Source organism: Panthera uncia, chromosome B1 (assembly GCF_023721935.1).
Source record: "Panthera uncia isolate 11264 chromosome B1, Puncia_PCG_1.0, whole genome shotgun sequence".
In the NCBI taxonomy this organism is placed as follows: domain Eukaryota; kingdom Metazoa; phylum Chordata; class Mammalia; order Carnivora; family Felidae; genus Panthera; species Panthera uncia.
The window spans coordinates 165,635,708-165,645,293 of NC_064811.1; the positions used below are offsets into that span (position 1 = coordinate 165,635,708).

The 9,586-nt window shown below is 57.1% G+C and overlaps 2 protein-coding genes across 2 annotated transcripts in view; one reads left to right on the forward strand and one right to left on the reverse strand.

Annotated features, from left to right (window-relative positions):
• FHIP2B (FHF complex subunit HOOK interacting protein 2B) overlaps positions 1–6,411 on the forward strand; it is a 7,278-nt gene extending 867 nt beyond the window's left edge. Inside the window, exons 2-11 of the mRNA XM_049630082.1 lie at positions 9–119; positions 336–412; positions 958–1,147; positions 1,632–1,777; positions 1,895–2,023; positions 2,198–2,288; positions 2,493–2,636; positions 3,016–3,156; positions 3,373–3,473; positions 3,702–6,411. Coding sequence (XP_049486039.1) covers positions 9–119; positions 336–412; positions 958–1,147; positions 1,632–1,777; positions 1,895–2,023; positions 2,198–2,288; positions 2,493–2,636; positions 3,016–3,156; positions 3,373–3,473; positions 3,702–3,840 — 1,269 coding nt within the window. The 3' untranslated portion in view covers positions 3,841–6,411. The remainder of the gene's footprint in view (positions 1–8; positions 120–335; positions 413–957; positions 1,148–1,631; positions 1,778–1,894; positions 2,024–2,197; positions 2,289–2,492; positions 2,637–3,015; positions 3,157–3,372; positions 3,474–3,701) is intronic.
• Positions 6,412–6,875: 464 nt separating this feature from the next.
• NUDT18 (nudix hydrolase 18) lies at positions 6,876–9,586 on the reverse strand. Its single transcript, XM_049631517.1, has 3 exons — positions 9,262–9,586; positions 8,185–8,398; positions 6,876–7,921 (listed from the first exon to the last, which is right to left on the reverse strand). The coding sequence occupies exons 1-3, from the start codon at positions 9,421–9,423 to the stop codon at positions 7,326–7,328; spliced, it is 972 nt and encodes a 323-aa protein (XP_049487474.1). The 5' UTR covers positions 9,424–9,586; the 3' UTR covers positions 6,876–7,325.

The window sequence follows — 9,586 nt, forward strand, 5'->3', positions numbered from 1 at the left end:
CCCCCTTCAGGTTGCCCAGTGCCCCGTCTGATGAGGCTTCTTTCCCTGGCAAGGAGGCCTTGGCTGCCTTTTTGGGCTGGTTTGATTACTGCGACCACCTCATCACAGAGGCACACGTGGTGAGCAGGGGTGGACATCAACAGGGCTCTCTGTGGGGGTGCCCCGCGGTTCACCCCACTCTCTTCACTGCATCCACCTTGAGGAACAAGTAGGTCTCTCAGGAACTAGGGCCCTAGGTCTGCCTGTTATGTTAGACACTGCAAGGACACAGTTGTTTCTCAGTGGAAAGCACTCATGGGGTAAAATGTGTTTAATACATGCTCTTTGGCACCTAGGTGGTTGCAGACGCCTTAGCAAAGGCTGTAGCTGAGAAATTATTCATGGAGATTCTGCAGCCCCACCTCCTGCATGTGTAAGTTTATGTCCAGTCGCTTGGGCATGGCCATGGTCTGGATCCAGCTGCCCCTCCCCACCAAACCTTTTCCTGTCCCTAAGGCCAGGGACCTCCTTGGCCAGAGTCACATGGGTCTGTGGGCTCCATGGTTAATGTTTGCCAGGTTTGGCCCCCTGACACACATGGGCTGACAAAGTCCTCCCGCTCCTGGACTCTAGGACCTCAGGAGGGCTAGGGAGCGAGAAATATAAGCCAAGATGTAAGGAAACCAGGAAGGGGTTCTGTCAGCACCACATTCATTCACTCCTAGCTGCCTCTTTGGTCTTACGTCCCCTGCCTGGCTTTCAGCCCCCAGGCCTGGCTCAGTGCTCTTTCCCTGTAGTTTTTTTTTTTTTTTTCAAGTTTATTTATTTATTTCTTTTGAAAGAGAGGGAGTACGAGCGAGCAGGAGAGGGACAGAGAGAGAGAGGGAGAGAGAATCCCAAGCAGGCTCTGCACTGACAGTTCTCCAGTTGTCCAGACGCTAACTGACTAAGCCACCAGGTGCCCCTGTCTCCCTGTAGTTCTGAGCAGAGTGTGCTGACCTCCACCGCCTTGCTCACGGCCATGCTGCGCCAGCTCCGCTCCCCTGCGCTGCTGCGAGAGGCTGTGGCTTTCCTCCTGGGTGCAGACCCGCAGCCTGCAGCCCCCGAAGATGGCCCCCGCTCTCTGTGCGCTCACCTCATCGGGCACTGCGATCACCTCTCTGATGAGGTGAGGTGGGGCAGGAGGGGGCGTATCCTACTGCCTCCCATCAACCCCTGCCCAAGGGATTTCCTGCATGCTTCTTCCCACTGTCGTTAGCTTACCTTGAGGCATTGAAACTCCTACCTGTGCCCCCAACAGTGACATGGTCATGGCGGCCAGACTGCTTTTGTCACATAGTTTTCTGTGATCGCATACTTGCCAATTGACTTTATATTTTCCAGACCTATTTCATATTCATTTGGCTTGTTTGAGGCTTACATCTACTCTGAGCTAGGTGAGGCCGATATTCCGTTTTGCAAACATGGAAACTGAGACACAGAAAAGCCAGTTGGCTTACCCGATAGCACACATCAAATTAGTAACAGAACCAGGACGGCAGACTTCTGGCTCCTAGACCAGCAGCCACCCACTCCCCCCAAACCCTGCTGTCTGATCTTTCTTATCCAAGTGAGCAATTCCTAGGTACGCCTGCTGACCCTTTCTTACCCAGATCAGCATCACCACGCTGCGGCTGTTTGAGGAGCTGCTCCAGAAGCCACACGAGCAGGTCCTCCGCAGCCTGGTCCTCTGCAACCTCGAGGGCCGCCATTATGTGGCCCGAGGCTCACCTGAGCCCGAGAGCTACGAGGACACCCTGTAAGTGAAACCTTGTTCCTCTGGGAAGCCTCAGGCTGCCCAGGACCCACTACGGCCCTCAGTACCCCCACACTTACTCATTTATTCCTTGGTACCACTCATCTGCCCTGGCCACAGAGATCTGGAGGAAGACCCCTACTTCACGGACGGCTTCCTCAACTCCAGCTTTCAGCCCTCTGCAAAGCCTCCCCCAGCTCCTGCCACCAACTCAGATGGCAAAACAGCAGTGACCGAGATCGTCAACAGGTAGGGAGCTGGTCAGGAAATCCAAGTCACTTGAGGTTTGTTTGTTCTATCTTTGGCCATAGCCCCGATGAGGGGCAGCCCAGGAGGGAGTGTTCCCTCAGGGCTGGAGAGGGGGAAGGGAAAGACAGAGCAGCCCAGCCGGAGCTCCTCCACACCTAGGGTCCTGTCTCTCAGTTTCCTCTGCCTGGTTCCCGAGGAAGCCAAGACCTCAGCTTTTCTAGAGGAGACTGGATATGACACATACGTTCACGATGCTTATGGACTGGTAAGTGTTGAAGCTTCTGCCAACATCCACTTCTCATCCCTCAAAGCCATGGTATTGATCAATTCCACCTTCTCCCTCTGTGATCTCTCTCTCTTCCCTGCTCCGGCCAAGAACCTCGAGTGTATCCTTCCCACATGTCTTCCTCTGCCTGTGGGTGCCTCCTGACCACTGGGCTCACCTCCTCAACTCTCACTTCTGTTTCAGTTCCAGGAGTGCAGCTCCCGAGTCGCCCCTTGGGGCTGGCCCCTCGGTCCCATACCCCTGGACCCCCATGAGCCTGAACGGCCTTTCTTTGAGGGTCACTTCCTCCAAATGCTGTTTGACCGCATGTCCCGGATTTTGGAACAGGTAGTCAACAGGACTGGGCCCTGGCTACAAGGTTACAAGGTGAGGGCCCACAGGAAAACTTGAGGCAGTTTGCCTCTGGAGTCCTTCAGGAGAGTGGCCTGACCCTGGGGGTCGAGCCCTCTTTGGTTCTTCAGCTCCATACTCTCCTTCCCCCAACCCCACCCCTCTCCGTTCTCCAGGCGGGAAGCCCCATCTTGCCTCTGCTCCACACGCCCTAACATGTTCTGGCCCTCAGCCCCAGGGAATCCATGACACACACACATCACGTGAGACTCCCACCCCCGCACACGTTCACACTGGCCAGGCGCCTGGCTGGGGGAGTGCAAAAATGCTCACCGCCCCCTGCCAACCCTCAGCTTGTCCACTGTGTTCCCTACAGCCATACAGCCTGAACCTGCAAGTGACCTCAGTCCTGTCCCGGCTTGCCCTCTTCCCCCACCCCCTTATCCATGAGTATCTCCTGGATCCCTACATCAACCTGGCCCCTGGGTGCAGGAGTCTGTTCTCTGTGCTTGTCAGGGTAAGGATGCCGGAGCCGAAGGGCGTGTGTCGCTGGTGGTGCAGGAAGGGAGGGCAATGGGACAGGGGGTGGGGGGCTACAGGAGTGGGAACCCTGGCCAGCGCCAGGGGAAGGCACAGGCACACAGCCCCTCCCCCGCCACGGTAGTGCAGAGCCAGGGGACCCTGCATGAGTGTCACCACTGCCCCCCTCAGTCCTGTCTCATTCCTGCTGTAGGTGATCGGGGACTTGATGCAGAGAATTCAGAGAGTACCTCAGTTCCCAGGCAAACTGCTCCTGGTACGCAAGCAGCTGATGGGTCAGGTCCCCGGGGAGCAGTAAGTAACCGAGGGAAGTGGTGCCCAAGGATGGACCCTGGGGTGGGAGGGCAGAGTGCTCAAGGGAAGTGGGAGGAGCACAGGCCAGGGGGCAAAGAGGGCCCGTTGCCGAACTCCATCTTCCCTCAGAGGTGTCCGCCGTTGGGATGTACCTCATGGACACTGGGTTGTCATCCTGGGTACACTCCTGCTGCCTCCCAGCTATGACTCCCATGCTGTCTCCCTCAGGCTGGACCACCAGACTCTCCTCCAGGGCGTGGTGGTTCTTGAGGAATTCTGCAAGGAGCTGGCTGCCATCGCTTTTGTCAAGTTCCCCCCGCACAGTCCTCACCTGCACCTGTCCCCACCCCAGGAAGGGCACGTCTGAGCCAAGAGCAGGACCAGATGGGGGACTCCTGTCCTCACCTCTGCCCAAGAGCTGCCTCGCACCTGGCATGGCTGCCACCTCCTGCCTCCCAGGGTGGGAGCTTGGTTCCACCTCTACATCCCAGGTGCCTCTGCCTCTGAGGAGGCCTGGGCTTCCACTCCCAGGTTAACTCAAGAAGACCGTGGCCTGTCGGTCACACCAGACTGGGTTCAGGGAGTGGGTCTCCAAGGTACCAGAAGCCAAGGAGCAAAAGAGATGGCCTCCCAGACAGCATGGTGTCCTCGGGGCTTTCTCAGGAGAGCTGGGTAATTGCCAGCTGAGCACCCAGACCCAAACCCTCATGTGTTCCGTACCTATCACCTGTCTCTACGGACGATTTGTGGCCAGGGCCAAAACCTGTGGCTCAATTCCAGGGGCACAGAGGGAGTGAGTGATGGCTCTCAGGCTGGTCAGAACTGTAGGCCAGAGAGATGGGGGTGTGGGAGCCCTGTCTCTGTCTTGCTAGGTACAACAGATGCTGCTGAGACTTGACATTTTTTCTCCTGCCTTCTTGACTTAACCTGTGGTGAAGGGGCAGTGGATGGCAGAGAAGCCCATTCTCCCTTCCCGGCCCTTTTGGAGGCTGTTGCAAAATTCCCAACCACCTCATGGCAAACGCCCAAAGCATGCTCCGCGCCCAGGCGGGGGCAGCTGCTAATGAGAGACTTGGTGCAACTGCAGCCAGGGCAGGAGAGGGCTTGGGAAGTGGGGGGCTGGGTGCCAGGCTCTGGCTCCAGCTGGTTTCTCTCTGGCGCCTCTGAACCCGTCTCGGCAGGTCCTCAACACCTGGGCAGAGGGGATCAGAGACCCGGGGAGGCCAGGCCTGGCCCTCCACATCTCACCCAGCCCACAGAGTTCTTGACGGAATACTCTTCCAGGGGAGCAAGAGAGCCAAGGGGAGAGATGAGGCCAGGATGCCCACCTGACCCCAAGCCCCCAAGGCCTAGCGGGGAGGTGCTGGGGCACAGGCAGCCAGTTGTAGTGTTGTTCTCCCTGCATGCCCTTCACAGCTGGGGCTGCCACCCCACCCGGCCCGAATCTGTCTCAACCTGCAGGAACACACAGGCGGCGCCAGGCATTACCTCACAGCAGGACTGCAGTTGCTGGCTTCGCTCCTGGGCAAGGAGGAGCAGGCCAGAGCCCCTTTCGCTTCCTTTTCCTGCCTATGCCGCTTCTAGAAGCCGGCCGCAGGTTGCCAGGAGGTGGCATGAAAGAGGAGGAACTCAGTGACCTCTCCCTCTCCTGCATTCCTCCAAGCTGGGGAGGACTTAACTGCCGCTCTGAAGGACACCGTGCATGTGCGTGCATGCGTGTGTGCGCACGTGGGTGTTGGCGTGGGACAGGGGAGCAGAGCTCATGGGGCAAGTTGGGTCTGACCTCTTCAAGTCAGAAAACATTTGAGCATCCGGGAGTCACAGATCCTCCCCTCCTCCATCCCCCTCAGCATTCGCACTGCGTCCCCCCAGACAACACAGCAATCAATGGTTTGGTTGCGTGGGCACAGCTGCCCCGATCTCCACCGTTCGTGTCCTCCTGCGCAGGCCTCCGCTGCTCATTCAGGCCCATCTTCCTCCCTGAGAATGACAAATTCCTTTTCCAGCACTAGAGCGGAGGGGGGCAGTGTGCTGGGGGGCGGGTGGTAAATAGAGACAGGCTCTGGCAGCGCAAATCTGATGTTCCTCTGCGCCTGCCAGGAACCAGGCTCTCTCTTGGCCAAGCCACACTATTTCTGCCCAGCTTACCTACAGCCGAGAGCCAGCTAGCCTCGGAGACTCCGGGAAAGAATGGGCCGTCTGAAGCATCTGTATGCAAGTCTCATTTTGAGGTTTGTATGTTGGGAGTTGTATGAATGCTTTAGTGGACTTCATATTTTAAAAACCTGGTCCCTAAATGTATGCGTGTGGGGGTGCACTCAGGAGGGGTAGCTGAGAGAACTCCGGGAGAGAGCAAGTTGGAAACTTGGAGAGGGCTGCTGAGTGGCTCTCACCTCAGTGCATGTCAGAATCACTTGGTTTGCTTTTTACAATACCAGTGAAAGCCGTGTCTCTGGGGGGCGGCCCAGCATTGTTACTAAAGCTCTCCAGGTGATTCTAATGGGCACCCAGGGTTGAAAACTACTATAGGCTAAAGTGGGAGCAAAGTTTGCCCTTCGACATGGATATAGACTGGTGGGTCTCTCAGACCCTGAGAGAAGTGAACCAGAGTGAAAGGGTTTGGTTCCATCATGTGGGAGATGTTTGTCCTCAGAGGGGACAAAAGGATTCCTACCACAGCCTAACGCTAGAAAGATAAGATGGCAGGGGGAGGGGATGGGAAGGGGGCCTTGGAGGTTATCCTGGGTCTTCAGTGTCAGAATGGAGTTACCTCAGAAGGGAAGCCTCATCAAGTGTGTCCTTGCTCAGAACCAGAAATCTGTATTACGTCCATTGAGTAGCACGATATATTTTCTTTGTTCACTTCCTGTGGTTTTTTTCCTTAAATTTTAGTAAAGTTCTTTAAAAAAAAAAAAAAAAAATTTTTTTTTTTTTTTTTTTAAATCAAGATTCTTCTGAACTGAAGGGAAATGAATAAAAGGTTTTGGTCTGGCTTGGTCCAGAGTTGTAGAATGGCAGAGGCAGGAGCCTAGAGGTAGGCAGAGTGATGCAGGGAGGGAACAGGGAAGCCCAAAGAGATGAAACTCTGCTGAGAGGCAGGGCCAGCTTTCACAACTCCTTGTCCCCCTGGAGTTTCTGGTGTTCTCACAGCTTAAACCTTGGAGGGGATGTGGACACCTCGCACCATGGCAGACAAGAGAAAGAGAACCCCACTGGGCCACAGACGCTAGAGTGGGTGGCAGGAAGTCGGCCTGCCCCAGTCCTGCAAGTGGGGGACACAGGCCTGCTGTCTGGGAAGACGTGGGGGGCGGTGGTGGGACAAGGGGAGGAGCTTCTTTTTTGATGTGCTCCCCTCTTCCTGTTCACTCCCTCTCCACAGAGACATTTAGGCAGGAAAGCGAAGTAAGTACCATGTATTTACTCAGCAAGGGTCCCACTCCCTTGGAATGACCTCCCTCAGCACCCAGTCCATGTTCTCAGTGCCTGAGAATGAGATGTAGGCCTTTCCTGAGGCAAGCATGGAAAATGACAAGTAGGTTCATGATGACGAGTAGCCATCTCAGGTTCAGAAGGTTCTCACATCCATCCCTAGGGAGGAGGGCCCTCATCGTACCCATGGGGCAATTAGGTCCTTGAGCTCTGGAATCCTTGTTGGGTTAAAGGCACTGTCCTTTCGGTGCGATGTAGGGACCAGCTCCATGGAGAAGGAAATTCCCCTGACAACCAGGAGAACTGCCTGCTCCCAACACCACCAGATCCCTGACTGCCAACCTCCTGCTTCCCCCAGAGGAAAGCAAAGCCATGGTGGGGGGAGCACCGTCACCCAGCTCCTTGCACAGAGATGGCACCTTCCTATCTGTTGACTGGGATGACAGAGGATTCCCGAAGCCTCTGTAAGAGTTGGCTTTGTAGGTCTTCCTCCATCACCTTCCACCAAAAAAAGTTCTCACCCCGAACCTTTGGGGGCTCCCTCTGCATACCTGGGTTCCGAAAAGCCACAGTCACCAGCACGTTCAAGCAGATGCCATCTGCATGGTCTTTGCCCAGGTGCTGCAGTCCAAGCAACCCCTTGGTCTCTACTGCCAAGTGGTGAAGGGTCAGACACTCCTGTAGCAGCCGCAGGATGGCCATCTTGATGCCACCCCTCTGCTCCATGGGAGTGAAGCCACAGGCAGTGATGGGCAAGTGAGGCATCCCCACTGTGCCCACCAGCACCCACACTGTCTGGACGCTGGTAAAGGTGGCCACAAGCCGCTGGCAGACCAGACTGCAGGGAAGCTCCTGGGGCAGAATAAGAGGGTGCCTGGCTTGCTGGCGGTACTGGGCAGCTAACTCCACCAGGTGCAGAATGTCCTGGGCTCGCAGCGGAGTGGGCAGGGAGGTCCGAGGGTACCAGCCAGCCTGCAGGGACTCTGCATCTGCCTCCTTGGGAGTCTTGAGAATTCCACCTGCAGGGATGTCGAGGATGGGGTGGAGGAAAGGGTCTCTGTTGAGAGAAATGCTGGGCCTGGCGGAGTAAATGGCCACCCAGGCATTCTAGCCCTGACCCAGGGTCATGGGACTGTGGGGGCTGGGGGTCAAATCTTCAGGCTGGAATCTGGACATGCCAGGCTTGTACCAGTCAGAATAAGGGGCTCATCTCACCAGAGGACAAGTTGGGGGAAAGGTGTCAACTGCCCCCTGCCAAACACTGCCACCAGGTGGGCCATACCTGTGGCTTGAGCGAGGAACACAAAGCGGATCCAGGAGGGGCCCCGCTCCTCCACAGACAGCAACGTCAGAGGCTCACAGTGCAGCCCAGCCTCCTCCTTCACCTCCCGCTGCAGTGCCTCAACGATGGTCTCCCCAGGCTCCATTCTCCCCGCGGGTAGGTACCAGGACCCACGGCACTCTTTCTTGGCCTCCTGGATCAGTAGCACCTCATCCTGAGGGGAGAGAGAGGATCCTCACCCCCACCACAGCTGGGCTGGGAACCTTCCCTTGCCCTGGGGTTAGATCCTAGCTCAAACAGAGTCACCCAACACTCCCTTACTGGTGGATACCTCAAATTGTTGACTGGTCCTTGTGTGCTTGGGGGCTGCAGCTGTCTCGCTGTGCAATGTATCCCTCTTTGCTTTCAGACTTCCATTTCAGAAAGGGGCTAAGATTCCTGGGAGCTGTTTCAGGAGCTGGGGATTAGGCCCCACAGTGAGGCTTGCCATGTATCCTGCACTGACTCCTGTCTGTAGATGCATTGTAGACATCCCCCCTCCCCTCATGGAGGGGCCTCACACTGGGGCCTAGGCTTTGAAACACACTCCCAGGCCCCACCCCATCAACTCCTACCTACAGCCCTGGCCCCTTCTAGCTGTTGTTGCAGCAACTTGTACAGGGATCAGCACAAAAGAACATCACACGGTGGGGCAGAAAGTCTGAGTATAAGTGCAGGTTGTGCCATTACTGTCCATGGGACCCAGAGGTCTCTGAAGCACTGGACAGATCTGAGCCCACTCCGAAGCGGGCACTATGCTAGATTCTGGGGAAAGAAGGCAGCCCTCCTCTCAAGACAATGAGGCCTAGCGGGAGGAAATAAACAGGTTCCTGGGCCTCAGATCCCTCTTCTGTATATAGGTACAGTCTCGGGGCTGGGCCGTATAAAACTCAGATGTAAGTGTGAGTGTCAGTGCTTTGCAAAACTGGGAAGCACCACGCACTAAGAAGCGGTGGCTCTTGTCGGTAGGTCCTCTGTCCCCACCGGGGCTGGCTGCGTGCTCCAGAGGGCCGGGCGCTGGGCCCGGCGGACGCTCACCTGCTCGTTGAGGAACACGGCCAGCACCACGTAGCAGACGTTCTTCCGCAGCCGCACCGGCGCCGGCGGCTCCTCGGCCGGTGCCGAGTCACAGCTGTGCACACTCAGCCCCTGGCCCCCCAACACCGCCGCCAGCACCCCGGCCAGACCCTCCGAGGCCATCGGGTCCCCTGGGAGGCAGCGGACGGGCCCCCGCAGGTGGGTCGCGCCGGGTGAGGTGGGACGCGGGTGAGATCCCAGTCAGTCGCCCTCGCCCCCTCCCCCTGCCGACTCGGACCAGGCGCGCTCGCGAACGCGGAAGCGCCCGGCGAGCCCTGTCCGCTGA